This window comes from Prionailurus viverrinus, chromosome B2 (assembly GCF_022837055.1).
Source record: "Prionailurus viverrinus isolate Anna chromosome B2, UM_Priviv_1.0, whole genome shotgun sequence".
NCBI classification, from domain to species: Eukaryota; Metazoa; Chordata; class Mammalia; order Carnivora; family Felidae; genus Prionailurus; species Prionailurus viverrinus.
This window is the reverse complement of record NC_062565.1, coordinates 149,757,797-149,780,337: the sequence shown is the minus strand read 5'-3', so window position 1 is coordinate 149,780,337 and position 22,541 is coordinate 149,757,797. Positions and strand designations below refer to the sequence as shown.

At 53.2% G+C, this 22,541-nt stretch overlaps 1 protein-coding gene across 2 annotated transcripts; it reads left to right on the top strand.

The window, feature by feature from the left end:
- Nucleotides 1–5,743: 5,743 nt before the first annotated feature.
- On the top strand, nucleotides 5,744–21,941 carry SFT2D1 (SFT2 domain containing 1). 2 transcript variants are annotated; one of them, XM_047858410.1, is made up of 8 exons: nucleotides 5,744–5,880; nucleotides 11,772–11,858; nucleotides 12,639–12,721; nucleotides 13,894–13,975; nucleotides 16,070–16,105; nucleotides 17,786–17,844; nucleotides 19,561–19,590; nucleotides 21,433–21,941. In XM_047858410.1, exons 1-8 carry the CDS (start codon nucleotides 5,818–5,820, stop codon nucleotides 21,470–21,472), a joined length of 480 nt encoding a protein of 159 aa, XP_047714366.1. In that variant the 5' UTR covers nucleotides 5,744–5,817; the 3' UTR covers nucleotides 21,473–21,941. The 2 variants fall into 2 exon arrangements, with proteins under 2 accessions (XP_047714366.1, XP_047714367.1); XM_047858411.1 differs by lacking the exon at nucleotides 16,070–16,105.
- The last annotated feature ends 600 nt before the right edge of the window (nucleotides 21,942–22,541 follow it).

Here is a 22,541-nt window from a genome sequence, read left to right as displayed (position 1 = left end):
GAACAGGGGTGTCACGGCAAATCTGGCGTCGCTGGACGTCAGCAAAGATTCTGGGTCTCCTGCTCAGTAATGGAGTGACGCTCCCGAGCGCCCCACGGTAGAGGAAATGCCTGGTTTATTTGGGCCATTCGAATACGCATTAGCTCTGCAGGGAGAGCTACGGAATTACAGAGGCGCCTCGGTGGCTGGTGTCCCGCCCACTCGCTCATCCTAGACAAAGGGCCACCCACTGGGCCGCTTCCCTGCCCTCTGCTCACTGCTCCTCTCCTCGGTGCAGACGGTGCAGATGTCCCTCCCGCCCCCCCCCCCACGCCCCTCCTCTGCCACTCTCTCTGCACTCAGTCGAGGCGGTGGATCCCTCCTTTAGTCTCGTGACTGGTCGCTCTGCCCATCTCCACGCCATCCTAGTCTAAGGCACCGTGACCCTCCTCGGGCCCACCGTAAAAACCCGAAGAGATCTCCGCACGTCCATACCTGCCCTCTGAGACCCACTTGTCAAGCATGAGTGGGCGAGCTTTCTAAAATGCACATCTGGGGGCGCCTGGGTAGCTCAGTGGCTTAAGCATCTGACTCTTGATCTCGGCTCAGGTCTCGATCTCAGGGTTGCGGGATGGAACCCCAAGGTGGGCGCCGGGCTGGGTGTGGAGGCTGCTTAAAAATAAACGAATAGCCAATCTGACGTGTCACCTTCGCATTTGCCGTGACAAGTTCAATGGCTCCCCATCTTTCGGAAGTCACAATCCCAGATCCTTAACATGCTTGCTATGGACTGAATGTTGATGTCCCTCCAAGCTTTGTATGCTGAGGCCCTAATCCCCAGTGCGATGGTATTTGGGGAGATGAGGGTTAGATTAGGTCATGAGAGTGGCGCCCCCTCCTGATGGAACTGATGCCTTCATAGAAGGAGGGAGAGACCAGAGCTTCCTCTCTCCCCGCCTCCTGGGGACACAGGGAGGAGGGGACCGGCTTGGACGTCCAGCCTGCAGAGCTGAGTGATATAAATTTCCGCGGCGGGAGCAGCGCAGGTGGTATTTGTTGCCAGAGCCCGTTCAAAGGTAACGGTGCGGTCACCTCCTTCCGACCTCCTGACCCCCTTCTCCCCTTTCTCCCCCCTTGTGCTGCACATACCAGCCGAACAAACTTAACACGACTTCTGTTTCAAACGTGCTGAGTGCCTTCCCACCTCCAGCCCTTCGCCCTTCCTGGAGCGCAGAGCCCGACGCGGGGCTCGAACTCGTGGATCCCAAGATCCTGACCTGAGCCGAAACCAGGAGTCAGACGCTTAACCCACTGAGCCACCACCCAGGTGCCCCTAACTTATTATGTCTTTTATGATTATCACCGTGGCCTTTATTCTTTTTTTTTTTTTTTTAACATTTATTTATTTTTGGGACAGAGAGAGACAGAGCATGAACGGGGGAGGGGCAGAGAGAGAGGGAGACACAGAATCGGAAACAGGCTCCAGGCTCTGAGCCGTCAGCCCAGAGCCTGACGCGGGGCTCGAACTCACGGACCGCGAGATGGTGACCTGGCTGAAGTCGGACGCTTAACCAACTGCGCCACCCAGGTGCCCCCGTGGCCTTTATTCTAAAAACAAGAGAAAGCTGTTGAAGGTTTTTAAGCAGAGGAATGAGAGGCACGGGTTTAAAAGGACCTCCGCACTGAAGAAAGAGAAGGCCCTCGGCAGCCAGGGCATGGAGAGGGGCTACAGGTGGGGAGGGACTGGACGTACCGCCAGGGGTGACACCGGCCGCTCTGGGATCACCTTCTCAAACCGTGGGGCTTATCGGCCCCATGTCCGTCTCCCCTTGGGGCAGGTATGTCTCCGAATCGCCCCTCTGCCCCTGCTGACTGGGTGGAGGCGTGGGGGTGGGGCTACCCCTCTGTGCCCCACGCACCTGCCTTGTGTCACCGCCCTGGCAGTGGTGGCCGGGCAGCTAGCTTTCTAGGGGCTGTCAGGTACGGAGCTGGGAAATGCCACGGGGAGAATCGAGGTCTGTGCGGACAACCAGGGAGCATTATTAGAACGTAGGCTGTTTTTCCCAAGGCGTGTCTCCTCTGTTCTCGTCTCAGACATGTTCCTCGTAAGCAATGACTGGAGTCTTTGGACTGGAGTCTTTCCTCTGGTCCGAGCACCCTGCCACCCCCCCGCGCTCCCTTGTGCCCAGGCCTCCCCTGGCCCCCCGCACTCTCCTCTGACCCCAGCCCCTTCTGCCATGAGCGCTCAGACGACTATAGCAACAGACTTGGTTTTCTCTCTGCACAAAGCACTCCGGGGCCTCAGTCCTTAAGGAAGACTCGATGTTACTAGTTGTGTCCGGAGTTGCTACCATGTCTAGAGAAGTGGTTGAAATCAGCTCAAGAGAGAGAGTTTTAAAAGACCTGTGAGGGGCACCTGGGTGGCTCAGTCGGTCAAGCGTCCGACCTCAGCTCAGGTCATGCTCTCGCGGTCTGTGAGTTCGAGCCCCGTGTCGGGCTCTGGGCTGACGGTTTGGAGCCTGGAGCCTGTTTCTGATTCTGTGTCTCCCTCTCTCTCTGCCCCACCCCCGTTCATGCTCTCTCTCTGTCTCAAAAATAAAAAACGTTAAAAAAAATTTTTTTTAATAAAAAAATAAAGAAAAGACCCGTGATTAGACATTAGGAGATCTTTCCCGGACTTGTGGGTTCTGCGCTCTTTCTAAGCTGCTTCTCACTGCTCAGGGCTTAGAATTTCAATTTCAAGGGTCATTTCCTACCTGGACACTTAAGAGTGTCGGACACATTCAATACTTTCTGCCAAGTGCTTTATGCAGTCTTAAGAGATGGGAGTGGGACACTTCAAAGGTTCTGAAGTATCTTCTTTCAACATGCTTGGCATGCTGCCACTGGGGAAGGGTCCCCACACCCTTTCTGATGCTCCTGCCCTAAGAAGCCCTCTGGGAACCAAGCCAACGTCACCAAAGTCAGTGGGAACAGGGGTGGTGGTTTGTGCACGGGGCCCCTTGGGGGCACGGCTCTGGGAAAGCAGCCTGGGAGACGAGGCCTTCTTGTGTGGACACTAGACGGCCCTTAGCGCTAGGCTTGGGGCCATTCAGAAGAGTGAAAAACACGGCAGGTTTGTGTGGTTTTGTTACATCACAAAAAACGGCACTCGAGTACGGCGGGAGCCGAAACAAGAAGGCAGGGAGGGCGTCACCTCGCTCCCTCTTAGCTGGGCCCACGCACCCCAGGTGACTCTGCCTTTTCACTGTTCTGCGCATGTCCTTCAGCGACCATGAAAACGTGTGCAGGCATTGATTCTGGGGCTGCAAAGGAACTTGGGCAAGTAGGCGAATTTGCAAGTATAGAACCCACGAAGAATGAGGATCTAGGGCTGCGGTGTTTTCTTTAATCCTGGTAACAACCCTGCAAGGGAGGAGCTGTTGTCTTATCGCCTTGATTTTCATACCTGAGAAAGCGAAAGGCTTGAGTTGCTGGTTCAAAGTCCCGAAGTAACAAAATGGGGGAGCTGGGACTCCAACACGGGCAGGCTGGCTTCAGAGCCTAGACTCAGCGATGTAGGACTTCTTTTAAGGTTTGTACTTTCAATGAACTTTGTGCAGAATATTTCAGGAAACTAGGCTTGGCTCATGAGGCACGAGAAGTCAAAGATCCCAAACCACACTCTTAAACCTCCAGTGTTGTTTCCTAAGTGAAATTTCTGACGCCCAGGTACAGGTCGAAACACAGGAAGTTGCCCTTTTTAGGTCAAAAGTAGTTGGGCTTTCCCAGGTTTACATGGTTCAACCCCGTATCTCCTTGGAAAACTTTCTCTCCATCACCGGAGATATTGGTTTATTTCCTCTTTTGGCATATGGAAAACTAAAGTCACTACGCTTCAAATCGAAGTCAATCGAAGTCTCTGAACAATGTACAGACATACCTTTTTATTGACTAGAAGTGTACAGATTTGTTAGCTTACAGCAGACATTTATCATCTATTTTCCGATCTTTTAAAATTAAGGACAAAAAGATAAGATCTCACACTTTAGTAGAAATAGGCCAAATAGAAGTATTTTCTGCCCCCCAAATACTGAGCATTGGACCGTTTTCTCAGAGCAGTATATGATCTTTTTCTTTTTTTTTTAATTTTTTTTTAATGTTTATTTATTTTTGAGACAGGGAGAGACAGCATGAACCGGGGAGGGTCAGAGAGAGAGGGAGACACAGAATCTGAAACAGGCTCCAGGCTCTGAGCGGTCAGCACAGAGCCCAACGCGGGGCTTGAACTCACGGACCGCGAGATCATGACCTGAGCCGAAGTCGGACGCTTAACCGACTGAGCCACCCAGGCGCCCCAGATCTGCTTTTTTAGCGGTCTAATAATACCTGTATTTATCTCATTGGGATTAGACAACATCTCTACTGAAGACAGTAGCATGGGTAATAAAAGTCTTCAGGGGTCCGTCCACCTTTTAACTGTCAGCTCTTAGGAATCTGGGTGATGTAACAAAACAAAATAACAGATGCTTCCATTATGGTCTTGGCAAAGCGAAGAGCAAAAGCTATCCCTTGGTGACCTTAGGGTAGTATATTTGTGGAAAACTCCAAGATACCCTGAAATTCATGTTGTACGGGCAGCCCTAATTTTTAATCTCTCTTTAAAATATCCATGGTGGAGAACAAGAAAAAAAAAAGCCACTTCCTCGTTTGCTGGTGTTCATTTACCCAGGACCAACCAGAGAACAGTAAACAGTTGTTCAGAGGTTCACAGTGTTTATGCAAAACCGGACAGATGGGTTGGATTATCTCCTGCTCTCCTGAGGAGGGTCTCGCTCTTTCAAATTCCTGGTTGGAAGATAAACTGAGTACATGAGCATCTCTCACACATAAAAAGGAAGAAGGCACATCCTCCTGTTATTTCAACTGAGATGATCCGAAGTACATCTATTCTCATTTAACCTTGAAAAGTAGGTGCTCCGTCTTGAGGAGATGGGGCTGGGAGAGAGCTGAGCCCCAGCGCCACCTGGCGGTCAGAACACAGAACCGGGTGCCCCAAAGCCGGCCCTCCCTCCCTCCTTGACTCGTCCCAAGTGCAGATGTTTGGAGCACTTCACTCTCAGTAAGGAGATGTCCACTTTAGAACTGAACCCCCGCCAGTATTCCTCAGTAGTCTTCGGGGGTCAGGCCTGAACATCACGTTTGTTGCACCGGATGTTGGGGCCGCTGCACTTGATGCTGGTGTGCAGTGCCGGACGCAGGACTTAATAGTACTGGGTGTCGGGGCAGCAGCGCTAGACCCTGGGGCTGCAGTACCAGACGCTGGGGCTGTAGCGCTGGGGGACAGGCTGGCAGTACTAGATCTGGGGCTCCAAGACTGGACGTGGGGGCCGCAGTGCCGGGGCTCCGGTCTGGGGCACCCGCCGTGGGTCTGCGGTGCGGAGCGCCGACACCACGCGCGAGGACCCGCGTTCGCGGGTCTATTCGTCCTACAGCAACGGCTGTGCGTCCGCCGCGACCCGCCGCCAGGTGAAGGGAGGCGGCGCCCGCCGCGGTCCGAGGGGGGTGGTCACCGCCACCGCCAGGCTGGCCGGCGGGAAGGGAAGGGGAGGGAAGCGACGGCCGCGACGCCCACGCCCGCCGCTCGCAGGCGCGGACCCCGACCCCAGCCAGACGGGCGCCGGCGCGCATGTGCGCGCTGCTGGGCAGCGGCGGGGGAGCAGCGCGGGCGCGCCGGAAGCGGACGGCCCGGACTTCCGGTCTCGTGGGGTTTCGGGTTCCGGCTTCCGGGTTCCGGGTTCCGGCAGGGCACGGGGGGCCGGCAAGCGGGAGCCGCCAGGGCGGCGGCGGAGCAGGGCCATGGAGAAGCTGCGGCGGGTCCTGAGCGGCCAGGACGACGAGGAGCAGGGCCTCACCGCGCAGGTAGCGGGCCGGGCGGGGCGGGGGCGGTCCTGTGCCGGCCGCGTTGCGGAGGGACGACTCCGCCGCCTCCCGGGGAGACTCTGGGGAGCCTCCCCGGTTTTCGTGGCGTGTGCAGAGGCTCGCTTTGAGACCCACCCCACGCCCCGCTTTTGGCCTTCTGACCCTCGGGAGCCCCTCTGCTGCCCGTCTTCGCGCCCCCGGATCAGCCAGCCGCTCTCAGCCCAGCTCCGCTGGGTTTGCTGCGCTCGTCCTGGACCCTGAACCCGGCTGGGCAGCGCCAGCAGGTGGGCAGCGGCTTTGTCCTGCGAGCCGCAGCGAGCCCAGAGCTTACAGTCCCGTGCGTCCGCCGTGGAGGCGGACGAGGCGCTGGGAGTGCGTGTGTGCGTGTGTCTTTTGGGAGTAGGGACGCAGGAGAGGGGCGGGGAAGGTCGTTAAAAAAGCGAAATACGCGGAATTAGAAGTTGTCCGTTAGGGTATCGAGCCCCTGCCGCAAGGTTAAACGTAAAACAAAAACATCCTTTGCTTCTGCGCTCTGAGCCGGGAGGCTTGATGAGGGTTACTTCCTCTAGCGAGAGGGTTAAAAATAGCTTGGAGCAGGAACTGCTTTGTGAGTGTTTCTGTGGCGCGCATGCTGACGAGCCGTTACTGGCCTGTCCCGGGAGTGGGGCACTTACAACCCCATAGTGCTGCCCGAGGGTCGTTTGTTAGTCCCTTTCCATTCCCATCTCCCTTCCTTGTCGTGTTCACTCAGCACTTCTTGTGGCCAGGGTTCTAGGCTAGTCTGTGGGGGCTCAGGGGCTGGCAGAGAAGCCTCGGCTCTCAGGGGACGCTGTGACCAGTTGGGCCAATCACAGTGGCAACACAAGAATCCACGAGCGGTAGGTAGTGTGAGAAATGCCACTAGGGCAGTAATGGCTCACCCAACTCATCGATCGAGCCACTCTTTTGTTCCCCACCTTATGCCCCACGTCTGTGCTATATAGTACAGGACCCAGAGCTGCGTGTGGTTTTTTACATTTGCATTAGTGGAAATTAAATACAATTTGGAATTCTTTCTTAGTCACACGGGTCACATTTCAGGTGCTCAGGAGGCACACGTGTTAGTGGCTGCTGTACAGGACAGTACGTGCGTGGGACGTCTCGTGGCGGAAAGTCCTGTTGTACTGAGCCGCTCTAAGCCTTGGGGACAGGGAGGTGATAGTGCCCCTTTTCTTGAGCCCACAGTCTAGAGGGGAGAGAGATGTTGAGAATAGTCCAGAAAAGGGGGAAGCTGACGATGCAGGCAAGAGAGGGGATCATTGCTGGGGTGCCGTCCAGGAGTGGTTGGGAAAATCCCAGGAGATGGGACGTGTGCACAAGAGAACGGGCCGGCCTTGGCCAGCTCACGCAGGCTGGTGTGCGGGCGACGGGGGGAGAGCGGGGAGAGCGTGTGGCACAGCTCCAGGCTCTGCCTTCGGAGCGGGAGAGGATTCTCCCCCGACTCCTTAGCTGTCCACACTGGAACAGGAAATGAGGTTGCCAGGTGGAAGTTTGGAGGGGGTGAGCGTTGAAGGTCAAGGAGGTGCGAAGTGGTTGGTTAGAGAATAGGAAAACGAATGGAGGGGGGGCAGCGTGGGGACTCTTCGCAGCACAGGGCCCCCACCTGTGGGCAGTGGTCCTGAATTTGAAGCGGGAGTCACGTTCAGCAGCAGGAGGGCAGGGCAGGGCTGGCAGAGTTGGAATTCACCAGGGTTCACATTTTGCCCAGTGAATGCGTCAGAGGGACAGAGGGCCGAGCGATTATAGGAGGGCAGCCAGGGTGGGGGTGGGGGGGTGCTGGAGGGTAGGGGCTGGTGATCGGAAGGAGGACGCTTGAAACTGAGGTCACGGAGATTGTCGACACGTGGCGCATTTATTGCCAGAGAGAAGGGGCTTGGTTGACGTAAGGTGCAGAATTCGACCTTTGGAGGAGAGACGCTCGAGAAACCAAGAGTCTTAGAGTTTGGAAGCTGGCTTACTACAGTGATGAAGTCACCAGGAGTTCAGACAGGAGTGGGGGGATGGTGGCGAGCCCCGTGCAGAGTCCTTACGAGAGCAAGAGTTGTGATGGGGCAGTGATGGGGGTGACCCAGGGGATGGTCGTAACAACAGTGAGAAGCAGCAGCAGGTGGCCTGGCGTGATGGCTGGATCTTGGAGGAGGCGTTTCTGGGGCTGAGGAAGGGAGGAGAGTGGCAGTGAACCCCCTAGTTATCAGGACCGGCAGGGGGGGTTCTTGAGAAGATGGGGCCCCCCTTGGTGAGTGCAGACAGCGGGGAACGGGCCGGTCAGGGCACGGCTGGCGTGGGGGGGGCGGGAAGGATGCCAGGAGCTGCTGGTGAAACCTAGGGTGGTGTCCCTTGAGTGTGGCCGGGCGCGTAGGAGCCGGGGTTGGAGGACTTGATGGAATTGGCTCAGGGCAGAATGGGGAGGTGGCCAGACAGTGGAGGAGGGATCTGAGATCTGGGACTGCCCCATCATCCTGCTGAGGGTGGAGAGGGTGGAGGCCAGAGTTCGAGGCACGTCCCCAGAGGCCTTCAGCAGGACCACCCGCTCTGGCTGCTGCCCTCCCTGCCCTCCAGCCTGGGAGCTGCCTGATTTCCCCTGCAGCACATCCCGCCCCTGCTGTTCTGTTCGCTGGGCATTTGCTTGTTTGAAGTCATCCCCCCCCCAGTCTCCCGCCCCCAGTAGCCGGTTAAAGCACTAGGCCACGAGAGAGGGCACTTCCTGCCTTGGAGCACTTTTCTGCGATAGACGCCAGCAGGAGGCTGGAACCCAGGAAGGGCTGGCTTCCCTCTGGGCCATTCTCCCAGGGACTCGGCCCTGCCCGGGGCTCCACTCACTGTCAAGCGAGCAGCACGCAAAGGGCTCGTGGGAGCCTGATGTCAGGGAGCAGGTGCGGGGCGCAGGTGCAGGGAGGGCGAGACCCTGAGCGGCCCGTGGAGCTGGCACCCGGGAGCACTCCGTAGGTATTTGCGGAATGGATGAGCAGAGGCCGGAGGGAAATCAGGCGAGCTTTTTCTTCAGGACGGGAGAGGCCCAATCACGGGGACAGGTGGAGAGACATGGTCTCAGGGAGAGAACTCGGGGCACTCTTGGGGGTGCGGAGCTGACCGTGCAGGTTCCCAGAGAAGGTGGAGGGCTGGGCTCTAGGGCAGGGCGCACCGACCTCCGTGGTGATCGGAGGGAAAGGAGAGAGGTTCTCGAGGTCGGCGCGGCGGTTCGGCGGCAAACGGTGGAGGGAGGGCGCGTTGATGGTTTCCGTTTCCTGTGAAAGACGGGGAGCTGCCCGCTGGAAGTGTCAGGGCAAGACTGGAAGTTTGAGCAGTCAGCGGGCCGCGGAGCCAGAGGCAGACAGACATCGCTGTGTCACGTCAGGCTGCCGGGCAGGCAGGGCCCGCCGGAAGGTGCCGATGGCCTGAGCACCTGGCTGGGAGCCCCCCCCCCGTCCTGTCCTGCCGTCGGACCGCCCGGAGGGAGAGGACGGCAGGCCGGAGTCGCGGTGGGATTTTGCCAGATGGGTGCGGCGGAAGGGGGATTCCAAAGGCCCTCCTGAGGCGGCGTGGCGCGGGAGTTCTGCAGAACAGAAGGGAGGAGGAGGACCGGGGGGCTGGCCAAGGGGACCCAGAGGCCGCGGTGCAGCCGGGACACGAGCAGTTGAATCAGCGCGGCCACCGTCGGGGGCCGGCAGCTGGCGCTTGACGTTTGGACGCGGGCTGATTCCGGGTGGTGAGAGTGGCCTGGCTCACTGAGTGCACTGGAGGGCAGAGGTCACGGGGACTAGGGGGCGAGGCGCAGGGAGGCCGGGCCGTCCGTGTGGATGCTGAAAGCATCCAACACTCTGCCGGGATGCAGGCTGGGACCTGTGATCGGGGGCCCCGAGTGGGAGAGGATGACCAGAGAGCAGTAGGTGATGGGAGTGGGGAGGGCAGGGGTGGCCGTTGACGCATGAGCCTGCCGGTCAGGGGAGGGGACTGGGTCAGGCGCAGGGCGCCCGGGAAGGTGGGGTGACGACCCCACTCAGGAGAGTCGCTGGACACCTGTTGCCTGTGTTCGCCGTCGGCTCACCTTCAGCTCTTTACGCTGAGCTCAAGACCGGTCTTTGCTCGCGGGTTGAGTATTCCGTATTTACGAATAGAAATAACTCGTTTTCGGTTTCGGTTTTAAGATCACCCCGTGGAAATGGTAATAGGGGGAGACGCCTCCTGTTGTGCAAATAGCCAAGCCGACCGGAGAGCCACAGTGGGGTGAGTTAAACTTGTAGAGAAAGTGCAAACGACACGCGCCCGCATCACGGTGTCCTCACCCTGACCGTTCGGAAGTCGGGCTCACGGAGGACCCTGCCCTGCACGTGTCGTGGGCCGCCTCCCGTGTCGTGCTCCACCTCTGGGCTTTGTTGTGCTCTGTGTAGCAGGGACACTGTTGGCGGGCGCCCTTCTGGTCCCGTGAGGTTCGGATGTTTTCACGGCCGGTCTAGCCTTCACGTACAGTGGAGCGATTCTGTAAACAGGGGACGTTGCTGGAAGCAAGAATGGGAATTAAAGCAAATTTTTGAAAAAACATTTCTTAAATGTGTTAAAAAGTGATGTGTGTTACATTTACAATCTTTATTTAGTTATTTTTATCTACTTTTCATGCTGCATAAGGACTCCCAGACTAACCTGTCGAGGTAAGGAATGTAGCCAAAGGTATTTTGAGCTTTCGCATATAAAATTTTCTGGTTTTGCTTCATTATTCTCGAGAATACATACTAAGCGTGTCTCATTTTTGAGTATATACGGTAACGGTAACGTTAAGTCAGAAATGACATGTTGATACATGAGTCCTCAAGATCTGTTTCTAGTTTCTTGAGGCAGCCGCTTTTGTCCCGCCCCAGCCTCACTGGGGCAGAAGTTGCAAGAGTGTGTTGGCCCCGCCCCCCCATCAGTGTGTCAGGAGCAGGGTCACTGCCGCTCTCTTCCCTCACCGTTTGGTCAGAATTTGCACAGCATACAGCAATGCTCTTGCTCTAGCATAAATGATCTTTCCAGTAATGTGTTTTTAATAATGGGTGAGGGCTTTCCTGAGTTGGTTTTAAGTGAGCTTTTATAACGCATGGAAACGATCACCCCTGCTGGCTGCTTAGGTCCCCGTCGCGGGGCGGGTGTACCCATCTCCCAGCAGCTCACCCTGGAGATCCTGCAGTCACCCCACTTTGCCCACAGCCAGGGACCGGCTGACGGGAGGTGGGTTCCGGAAGGCCGGCCCCCTGCCTCGAGGCAGAAGTGACACTGAGGTGCGGGGTGACGCTGCAGGCCGGGGCTGAACTCCAGCCGACGCCACATCAGGTCCCCCTTCCCCGTCCAGCCCCCCGACTTTCTACGGGGTTTCTCCTGAGAGCAGTTCGTGTACCAGATCCCTGTCTCAGGCTCTGCATCAGGGAGCCTGCCGTATGCGACCTCCGGCGGGGATGCGGTGAGCCCTGCGTGCCGGGACCGTCTCTGCATCATCGGTCCACAGTCCGCTTGTGTTGTTTCTTTAAGCACTGAGTATTTTATAACACGCATCATACGCTGTGTCCACTGGTCCACGTCCATGTGCGCCTGGCGTCCCGCCCAGGTAAGGCCCTGGAGAACCGGGAGCCCAGGGCTGCTGTCACAGCTGCTCTCACACCTGGGCAGGGCTCTCGGCTTCTCAGGACCATGTGAGTCCCAGGTCATGTTCACATCTCCCTTGGCAGCCGTGGACTGTGGCTCTTCTCCAAGGCCCGACCATGTGCAGCATAAGACCGATTCCCCGTACGGGTTAAAATGAAACTGGGCCATAATTCAGCATAAAGAATCAGATTGGTTCATGGCAGGTTAAGAACGTGTTCTGATCTCCCTTCCTCTTTAAGGTCCTGGATGCCTCGTCCCTTAGTTTCAACACCAGGTTGAAGTGGTTTGCGATCTGCTTCGTGTGCGGCATTCTCTTCTCTATCCTTGTGAGTTAAAGCTTCGTGTTGCCCGATCGCTTTTACTTTTTGTCAGACCGATGACCCTGTGTAGTGGCAGCGAGCAGCCTGTAGTCGATCACAGTGAGTCTGTTTCCACGGGATGTATGTCGCCTGAAATAGGGGCGAGGAGATCAGGACGGGGAGGCGTTCACATTTCATGGGGTTTAGGGGCTGTGAAGATAATTTAAAAAAAAAATTTTTTTTTTTAATGTTGATTTATTTTTGAGACCAAGAGAGACAGAGCATGAACGGGGGAGGGGCAGAGAGCGAGGGAGACACAGAATCCCAAACAGGCTCCAGGCTCAGGGCTGTCAGCACAGAGCCTGACACGGGGCTCAAACTCACAAACTGTGACACCATGACCTGAGTTGAAGGTGGACGCTCAACCGACTGAGCCCCCCAGGCGCCCCGAAAATCATTTTTTTTAAGAAAACCCCATGTGTGTAAAGAGTTGTAGGGTCAGGAATCGAGATGCCTTAACTGCTTTGTTTAACTTGCCGTTTACGAGGCCTGTTGACGTTAAGAGTGAGGTTGACTCACGTGCGCAGGGGAGGTTGTGTTACCGCTAAGTTGTGCGCACCGACCCGCAAAACAGGCAGAAGGCTCAGAGTCGATGACAAGGAAAGTTAACTGCCTTTTTAGAACTACAAAAAGTCTGCATTGGCGCATTTGTACTTAAACCGCATATTATGTAACGATCGTACGTAGCGCGTTTGTGTTTCAAGCTGTCACGGTGGTGTCATGATTTTAAAATCTGTCTTAACTCAGGGAACTGGATTACTGTGGCTTCCCGGGGGCATCAAGCTTTTCGCAGTGTTTTACACGCTCGGAAACATCGCCGCGCTGGCCAGGTACGTGTAGAAGCCGGGCTCTTCGGGTCGTTTGGGTTGCTGTTGCCAGCGCAGTCTTCCTTCCCGGTGAGCACTTCCTGCTAGGGTCTTCTGTAGCTGCACAGTTGATGTTCGCTCAGGAAACGTTTATCGTTCCCTGCCGTGGGCCAGCGGCGTGGCGGAGTGGGGTGGGCAGGGGGAGCCAGCATTTGGGGCACTTGCCGGGTGTTTCTCTCCGTTACCCTAGTGTGTGATCCTTGGAGCTGGGTGAGTCCCTACCCCGGGGGTGTGCCCAGTGAGGTGACCAGGCGCACTTCCCACCAGACCGTCCTCCGGAGCCCCGCTCCCTGGTTGTGAAGCCTCGTCTTAGTGAGAGAAAGGACCGGCCCTCCAGCCGACCAGCCCGAAGATCCGGCCTTAATGGTGGCGAGCACCAGCGAGCCCAGTGGCATTTCGGATCGGGCTTTCGCAAATTCCTGTCTGAGGATCTTTGGTGCATGTTTGGGTGTTTGGAGGTCTGTTGAAGTAGGTGTCAGAGGCAGGAGTTAGCTTTCCCAGGTGACCTTCTGTCTCCTCCGGAACTTTCTGGATCAGAGGTAGTCACGTGAAGCTGTGTAGCTGAGACCAAGCTCAGCCCGCTTTCCTGGGCTTGTGCCTGCAGGCCTTCCCTTCCAGGCTCCGGTCTGAGCAGAGCCCAGCTCAGCACGTGTATGTGTTGCCGCTGTCGGGGGCTTTAAACGGACCTGTGTCCGGAGGGCATCGTTCATCGCTCTGGCCCGTCACGGGCGGAAATGAGGAAGGGTAGTGACTGAGTTGGCACAGATTGGAAGCAGGTCACCTGTGAGTTCAGGATCCTTCCGACCGCCAGTAATTTGTAAAAAGGCATTTATGTGTGTCATAGGAAACTAGATTAAAGTTTCCTTTTGGGGCACCTGGCTGGCTCAGTCCGTAGAGCACGTGACTCTTGATCTCGGAGTCATGAGTTCACGCCCCACGTTGGGCCTAGAGCTTACTTAAATAAACAAGTTTTAAAAAAAACAAAGGTTTCCTTTTAATATTAAAGAAAAACGTAAGTGATTTAGTGAGAAACTTTTATTTGTAAACCAGCATGGGATGTCTTTTCTTGAAAGCATTTTTGTTTATATGGCCAGACAAATTATAGATTCATCTCTGCTCCTGTTTGTTTCAAATAGTACGTGCTTTTTAATGGGACCCATGAAGCAGCTGAAGAAAATGTTTGAAACGACAAGATTGCTTGCGACAATCATCATGCTTGTAAGTAAACACTGACAATTCAAGCGTTTGGACGAGTCTTGGTTACTGCTTTGCAGATGGTCGCCCGCCCTTCTGTCTGGACTCTTCTGTTTCTCTCTCTGCCTGTATGTCATCCTCACATCCCTAAGCCTGTGTGTCTGCAGGAGGTAGATGGTACAGCATCGCCTAATTGGCCGACTCGGTAAATCCCGCCTTCTGTTGCACGTGCTCCGGAGCTCCGTGGGTTCAAAGCGGAGCTGGGAGGTGCTTGAACGCTGTTTCCAAGCCCCGCGGAGCGCCTCTTACCGGATGTGTGTGCTCTCGGGGAGGTGGGGCTGGAGTACAGGTCTCCTCCGGGGCCACTGGAGTCCTCTCGGGGTCGCTGGGCTCAACTGACGTAGCCGGTCGTCTGGCTTTGGTGCCTTCCCGTGTCACCGTTTGTACTCCCAACGGCGTGGCTTCTGTGGCCGGACCTGTGAGTGTGCCGGGTCCCTGTCACCGGACTGTGCACGGCTGCCAGGTCGTCACCCTGACACCTGGCGTTCTCTTTATCTGTGAACCGGGCGAGGGGCGGGTAACCGTTTTCACGTCGCACATTTTGGGCTCTCGGCTGACGTTTTGGGGCCCGGGCCGAGGAACTCGAGTGTCCCTGTGTGCACTGAGCCCCCGGCTCCCAGCGTGTTCGTCTGTGTCTCTGGCGGCTTCCTCTTGCCTCTTTAACGCACGTTGTGGAGTGTAAGGTCAGTCGTATCGGCCGGTTTGTCCTTGTAACCAGTGCTAAGCTTCTAGACGCAGCTCATTCTCAACCATAATGTGTGTCTCCTCCCACCTCGGTACCAGAGGGAACACCTGTTTCAGACTAACTTCTCGTTTGTGTCCTTTTTCACTGTCATCATAGTTTAGGACCGTATTTCCGATTTTTCCAGTTAGAATTTCGTGTGTTAGCATGTATAGCCATACATTAATAACTCAACTTTGTCTAGGTTATTGGAAAGTTACCTCATGCTGTTAGACTGTGAGAAGTTTATATTTTACTAGGATTTTTTGGAGACTGGCTTTGCGTAGAGTCTCCTGGAACCCGTCTTAGTCATGTATAAGCATCAAGTGGAGAAGGCTGTGCAAACATTTAGAAATGTAGACCGTTTCCCAGAAGAGACCGTTGAGTATTTATATGACACAACTTCGGTGATGACTCCAGTCAGCATGTCCACCCGACTGTTCTGTGTGGTCTCATTTGCTGCTCACGTAAGATTTTGCCTGATGATGGCCGTGCGCCCATCCGGCCACTCACGTGGCGTCTCCTCAGTGCCAGCCCCCACCTCAAGCACGTCACAGACCAGTTCTGCTTCGTTCATTGCCCGAGCCCTTCAGAGCATGTGGGTAGACAGCGTCCTCATTTTCAAGAGAAGATTACTGGAGTCTGGACCGAATGACTGGTTTAACACTCGAAGCGTCAAAGCCTAGGGCTCTCTGTCCGCCAGCCTCCTGCTTGTCACTGTTGCTGTCACCTGCCCCTTGGGGGACCCAGGGATGTGGAGTGGTGCTGTCATCTTCTGCATGGGAATCATTACAGTAGATTCCTTCCGTAGAGTTAAGTAAAGTAGAATTACTGGGCGTCCCCAGTCGTACTAAGCTCTCTGTTGGCGATTTTCTGTCACCAGACACGAACACAAGCGCTCGTAAGAACGGCTGTTGTCTGGGATTAAGAGGGTGGGTGTCGTGACGAGCACGGAGTCGTGTGTAGAGGGGTTGAGTCCCTCCGTTGTACACCTGAAACTAATAGAACATAGATGTTAACTATACAAGAATTGGAAAAATTGAAGATCAAATTAAAAGAACAGCTGATACCACTAAGCCATTCCTCAAACATCCTTTCCGTTGATTTGATCAACGGATTGTTCACTAGGAGCTTCCAGTTTGCCTGGGAACACTGCAGTCACGGACTCGAGGGGAGGATGAACTTGGCACGCAGTGTGGAATGCGGCTAGACTTGGCCGCGGCTCTGATCTTGTCCTGTAGTTTTATTATGCATGCAAATGATGCAGATTAGTTTATGATTTTTTTTAAGGTTTTGAAAGGACTCACATTTGCAATTTTTTCTTTCCTTTCCTATAGTTGTGTTTCATACTTACATTGTGCGCTGCTCTTTGGGTAAGTATGTCAGCTGCGCCTGCTTTCTGCTAACTGGCCCCTCACCGTCATGCTCACCCTGCTGTCCCAAAGGAGCTCAAAGTCTGCTTCTTGAAGCCCACAGAGGTTGGGTGTCCCTAACATTGTGTATCGTGACATGAGCTTAGTGGCTACACTCGTGATGAACCCCGCCATCCAACACAGGCCGGCTCCTGCTTGCCTCTGGAGCACACTGACCTGACCCTGACGGCTCCTGGGCTCCCAGGGGCTCCTGCTGGGGTCTGTCTGCTCTCGTCTGCGGTGCTCACGAGCCGGGCCATCCTATCCCCTACGGCGGAGAGGAGGCCGCTGATGAGGGAGTGCGTTTCGAGTCGCAAGATGTCAAAACTAATGAGAAGAAAGGGCAAGAAAACAAACCAAAACAAATTAGCAAAAGGGGGCACCTGGCCGGCCTGGTCAGAAGAGCGTGCGACTTGATCTTGGGATTGTGACTTTGAGCCCCACGTTGGGTGCAGAGGTTACTTTAATTAATTAATTTTTAAGAAGATGTAAAATCGCTTAAAAAAAAAGGGCGGGCGGGCAAAAGAACTTCAATATACCTGTTACTGTTAAGGTGAACAGCTCTTCATTAGCCTGAAGTTCAGCACACTTTCCAGTGCTCCTGAGTCTTTATTCCCTTTATTTATTTGGGCCCCCCATCTACTTAGGGATTTGAGGTGGTTCGTGAGCTATCAAGAAAACTACACATTAAAAAAAAAAACAGTAGCATATATGTTCTAGAAATATTCTGTGTCAAAATGGACTGAGCTTTAATTGTGTGACAATTCTTACACCTCATTTCTCAATGATGACTGAAAGAATGTTCTTTAGTTTTTTTCATGTTTGTTTATTTTTGAGAGAGAGAGCGTGAGCACGAGCGGGGGTGGGGCAGAGAGGGAGACACAGAATCCGAAGCAGGCTCCAGGCTCTGAGCTGTCAGCACAGAGCCCGACTCAGGGCTCGAACCCACAAACCGTGAGATCATGACCTGAGCCGAAGTCAGAGGCTTAACCGACTGAGCCACCCGGGCGCCCCTAAAAGAATGTTCTTAAACAGAATTTGCATATCTGTTTGGAACATTGAGTTTTGGCCTTGGTCTAACAGCCTATTTATTTATAGGCAGTAAGTTAAAATGAATAAAGAAGTAAGCAAAAATAAAAATGGACAAGGAATTCTGAAAATAGGCCATTTTAAAACCGAAACTGTTAATTTTACGTTATTCTAGAAGATCACGGTAAAATGCCGTTTTCCTTCAAAAAATAACTCCAGGAGCAAGAGAGAAAGGAGCAGAGGGTGCACATCCCACCCAGGACAGAGATCGGATAGCTCCGTGGGGTTTTCAGGGTTGATTTTAGTAAAGGCGTCGGCTTGGAGAGCTGGCGGGAGAGCACCGGCGCGTGCAGCCTCGCGCGGTTACTTCGGGGACACTCACTCGGTGCCCTGTATTTCCCAGCGTCTAAATTGATACAGAGACTTTAGAAAGGAAAGACGCTTCGTGGAGATTGAAAGTTTGGATCTACCGGGTCTCCAATTTGTCACGGTAAAACTTAATAACGTAGATGGAGCTGTCTGCCTTTTCGAAGGGGAGGAATTGAAACCTGTTCGAGAAAAATATTTTTAAAGATTCCTAACTTGCTGTTTGTCTGTTTTTGCTCTTGTTAGTGGCACAAGAAGGGCCTGGCCCTGTTGTTCTGCATATTGCAGTTCTTGTCGATGACCTGGTAAGTCTTGCTTAGGCTGGTGAGAAACTTCAAAGGCCCTAAGTCTCGATAAGCATTTTCTTATGGAGCCTTTGAGCCTGGGAACGTCTAGCCTTTCGTGTGATGGTTCGAAGCATGTGCCCTGGAGGGGACGGACCTCCTGAGAGGTCAGATGAGTGCGATTTGCAGTGTCCCGTGGGACCCACACGTCGCTCGGTGGCGACTGGGGAGGGGTGGGGTCGCACCAGTGGGGGGTGGGGTGCTGTTGCACAATGATGCCCTTACTTCTTCTTCCTCGTGTGAGAAAGAGAAACGACAGCACATGTAGGGAATACCAGATGGACGCGTACGAGCGAGGCCATGTCAGGGAGAAGCCCGGGAGAATACTGGCTCTTTGCGCCGTGTTGCCCGATAGTTACAAGGGAGAATTCCCTCTGCTGAACGCGGCCCTGTGATATCTGGCACGGCCCATCTGGATCGCCGGTGAATACAGTTGACCTTCGGCACGAGGGGCACCAACCCCCACCCACCAACCCCCACCGTGGGAAATCTGTTGTATGACCTTTGCCCCAGAACTTAACTACCAAGAGCCTACTGTTGAAGCTTCGCCAGTTACAGAAACAGTCGGTTAATACGCATTTTCTGTATGTGTCCCGTAGTGTGGCCTTACGATTATACCTATTCCTTAATTCTTTTTGGTATTCCTCGGCCGCGGGCTTCATCTGCCAGGTTTTTTCAAAATGGTGCAGATCTCCAGCCAAAAAATTTCCCAGTTGTATTTATTGGGGAAAAAAAAAAAAATCCACATTTAAGTAGACCCAATGAGTTCAAACCCACGTGGTTCCACAGAGTCCGCTGCCCGTGGTTGCAAATCCCGCTTCTCGGCCTTCCCGCTGTCTGTGGTGACCTGTCCCTCCGAGTATCCGGCCTCGCCCTTCCCTCCCGGCCACACGCTCCCCTCCTCCGGGAAGCCTCTTTAGGGTCTGGGCTGCGGCCAGTTCCCCCGCGGTGAGTGTGTGATCCGGAGTGTGTGATCCGGTGGTGTGTGATCCCCTCCTCACACGCGTCCGTGTTTGTCACAGATCCAGTATCTGTCAGAGGGTTTTCCTTCTTCAGAGCTGAGTTCGTGCGCTCCCTGCAGGGGTCAGGCCACCCTGCCCGGGCTCGTGGCCTTCAGCCTCTCTGACGTCGCCCCTGCGAGATCAGTCTTTCCTTGCGCCCTGTTCCCCTCCGCTGGTCGCGGCCTCGACGGGTGTTACCTGCGCTTCTCTGTGCATGGCTTCACTCTTGTTCGGGGAACCGTGGGAAGATGTAAATCCCGTGCCGTGGCCTGTTTTCTGTAAGAGGTTGCATTTTGTGGCATCATCTGTACGTGATGGTTGATGTATCCCTGAAGGGGAATGCCGTTTATTCTCGCTTTACTCTTTTGATCGAGAAGACTTCAAAGGGTGACCTTCTTACCGGAACAGGCCCAGACTGTAGCGGGCGGTCGAGTCCCACAGATGGCTCCTGAAAACACAGAGTTTCTTGTTCGGGAGGCGGGGGCGGGGAACAATCACTTGCCCGTTTAACAAGTTCCCGGCTGAAGCTGCCGTTACTGGTCTGGGGCTGTGCTTTGAGGGTTACTGCACAGTATCGTGCAGCTTTGTTTGTTACGGTCTTGGAGCGTGGCCCCTCGGCATGAAGAAGAGCGGCAGGTGTCTGCATCGTCTCAGCATCTTTGAATTTTTCTTGCAGGTACAGCCTGTCGTACATCCCGTATGCAAGGTGAGACTGTTCAAATTCCATCTTGTCGTTTCTGGTCCTCTGCTGATCTTGACACAGTTACGTGAATTTTAGGATATGCGCATTCAAATATGATGTAAAAAGCTGTTTTTCGTAGACTTTCTCTCCGCATGCCCCCCCTCCCATTTACTTTATTTACTTTTTTTTTTTTTTTTTATAATTTTTTTTTTCAACGTTTATTTATTTTTGGGACAGAGAGAGACAGAGCATGAACGGGGGAGGGGCAGAGAGAGAGGGAGACACAGAATCGGAAACAGGCTCCAGGCTCTGAGCCATCAGCCCAGAGCCCGACGCGGGGCTCGAACCCACGGACCGCGAGATCGTGACCTGGCTGAAGTCGGACGCTTAACCGACTGCGCCACCCAGGCGCCCCACTTTATTTACTTTTTAAATAAGATCAATAGAAGTTTGCCGTATAAAGCAAAACCATTCAGAACATGTGTAGCAACCAGGTTGGAACCTCCTGTTTTTACCAATTAAACATTTACAGTTAGGAAATTTTGACGAAAGATTCCTGATCCTTCCCTGGCTGCAAATACTCGGTAAATGGGATGGACAGACACCAGTAAAACAGAAGTCCACATTAAAAACAAAAAAACAAAAAAACAGGAAGTTAGTGAGAAACTGAGGTGTGATACATCGGTGTTTGTTTGAAGCCAGTAGAAACATATTTATTTTATGTGTCAAGAGTAACTACCATTTTCTTGCATTTTTTTCCAGAGAAATGTACTAATTTAGTTGTGGAGGGAAAAACCTAATTATAACCTTAAACCTGACCGGTTCAGAAAAGTACTCTGTTGAGGCACAACTTTGCTTCTGGGTGAAATTTGGGAACAGGTTACATATGAAAAACAGCAAACTCGTATGCCTAATGTGAACAATGAAAGAAACTGTAGAAATACGATTTTTATTCATCTCAAACGGATGATTCTTTCTGATGAGTGCCAAACGGGGTCAACCCAGGTGGGCAGGCTGTCCAGCAGGGGGACCATAGGTAGCTCGCCTGTCCTCGGGGCCCCAGCTGGGAGATGTCGTGCCGTTTCTCAGCAAGAGGACAGGTCACCTAGAAGTGATAACCACCCCTGTAAGACTGAGTTCAAAGCCATGGCCAGGCTACTAGAAAGTGCTTAATTAACCCTCTGCCTTTGAGGGCAGCATATAGAATCTGCTCACACAGCTCTAGTCCCCTGGTGAGTGCTTTCCTTAATTTTTTTATTTAGTAAGGTTTTTTAAAAAAAATCTCTACACCCAACGTGGGGCTCAAGTTCCTAACCCCGAGGTCCAAAGTCTCATGTTCTTCTGACTGAGCCAGCCAGGCGCCCTGACTGGTGCATGCTTTTAACAATCCGTATACAAATAGTAATTTTAAATGCATAAAAGCATCAAGTGATAGTTTAAACAAACTGTTTTGGAAAGAAAATGTGAAAGGCGAAGTCTTGTGAATTTTATTTTTTTTGAATTCTGAGGATTCGTTATAAACGTTTTGCTTTTTAAAATCCAGTTCATTGTTTTAAAACTTGGTTCTTTTGTTAGGTTATTTTTGGTTATTTATGTTTATTTCTTTACATTAAGATTAGCATGTGTGCTGGAAAAGATTTCCTAAAATAAATGCCATTTCAGACGTTAAAACATTATTTTGAAATTTCAGTTCCTGATTTCAAGTGATACTCAGCAGAGTTTTAGTTAGAAAATGTTTTGATGGCTTCACTGAGTTCTCTTGTAAAAGGTCCTCACGTGTCTGTCTCTTGGCGGGAATGTGTTGTCCACGTTTGCTACTGAGGCAGGTTATTATATTGTTTTTCCTCTTTCTTCCCCCCCAACCAGGGATGCAGTAATTAAATGCTGCTCTTCTCTCTTAAGTTGAAAATGAGAAATTCTTTGAAAAGAGCATTGGAAGGACTGATGTTGTGTTTTTGGTGAAGTACGCCTTTCCCGATGCAGTAATCACTCCCCCTACAGCTGCCGTGACCGTCGTGACCGTTTTGTGTGCTGGCGGAAAGGCCACGCTCGATTAAACTGTTAAACACTCGTAACGTGAAATTCATGATGTGTCGTTAACATGCTCTCCCCGCAGATTAGGAGCTTTTAATCTCTGCCAATTGTAAATGATTTTTTCCCTGGTTTTTTAACCTTTTCTAAGCAGCATCTAAGATGTGAATATTTAAGGCTGTGCCGCAAGCTCTTTTAAAAATGTCTGTTTTTAAAGTATCTTTTTTTTAAAAACACCTTAAATGTGAAAGTTTTTACTTTAAGCTAAAAATTGCTTCTCATATGTAATAAAATAATATATAAATCTTGACAACTTTGAAATAAATCCACACTTGGACAAAGAATATTTTCTGGATCAAATTTATAACGTTTTAGGTGGGGGGCACACTGATGGAGTTCTGGCAGGACAGAGTGTTTCTGTAGAAAAATGAATGAGAGACAGTCTCTGTCCTAACAATGCTGTGAACATTTGCACAAGATCACAGGACTGTGATGGTGACGGCAGGGAAGAGGGTGTCATCCAGACCGAAAAACACACCAGAAAGTTGAGGAGGAGGGTGGGGCGTGGGGGACGGTTCCAGAGGTGTGAGGAGTGTCCACGGGGCAAGTCGGGTAGGTGAGGGTAGGTGAGGCAGCCCCAGGAGGAAGCTGCTTTCACCCCTGCGCTGGAAGAATGGTTGGGGGAGGGGGGGGTGAAGCCCAGCCCCCCACTCCTGTTCTGAGGTTGTTCCCCCACCCCCACCCCCACCCCACGTGTGGATCCGTGGTCAGACCCACAGGCAGCAGCGCAGGGGAAGGGCCAGCACGGCCCTTGGCCTTGGTGTGACGATCCTTGATAACGATGTGGGCTCAGAGCGGGTGGTGGGAGAGTTAGCTCTTCAGTGGTTAACCCAGAAAACATGCCCCGGCCTTTGCGGGGGGGGGGGGGGGCACGGGGGGGGGCA

Coding starts and splice junctions, on each gene's coding strand:
- SFT2D1 (XM_047858410.1), top strand. CDS start 5,818: ATGGAGAAGCTGCGGCGGGTCCTGAGCGGCCAGGACGACGAGGAGCAG. Junction 11,859..12,638: donor GCATTCTCTTCTCTATCCTT/GTGAGTTAAAGC, acceptor GTCTTAACTCAG/GGAACTGGATTACTGTGGCT. Junction 19,591..21,432: donor TCGTACATCCCGTATGCAAG/GTGAGACTGTTC, acceptor CCCCCCAACCAG/GGATGCAGTAATTAAATGCT.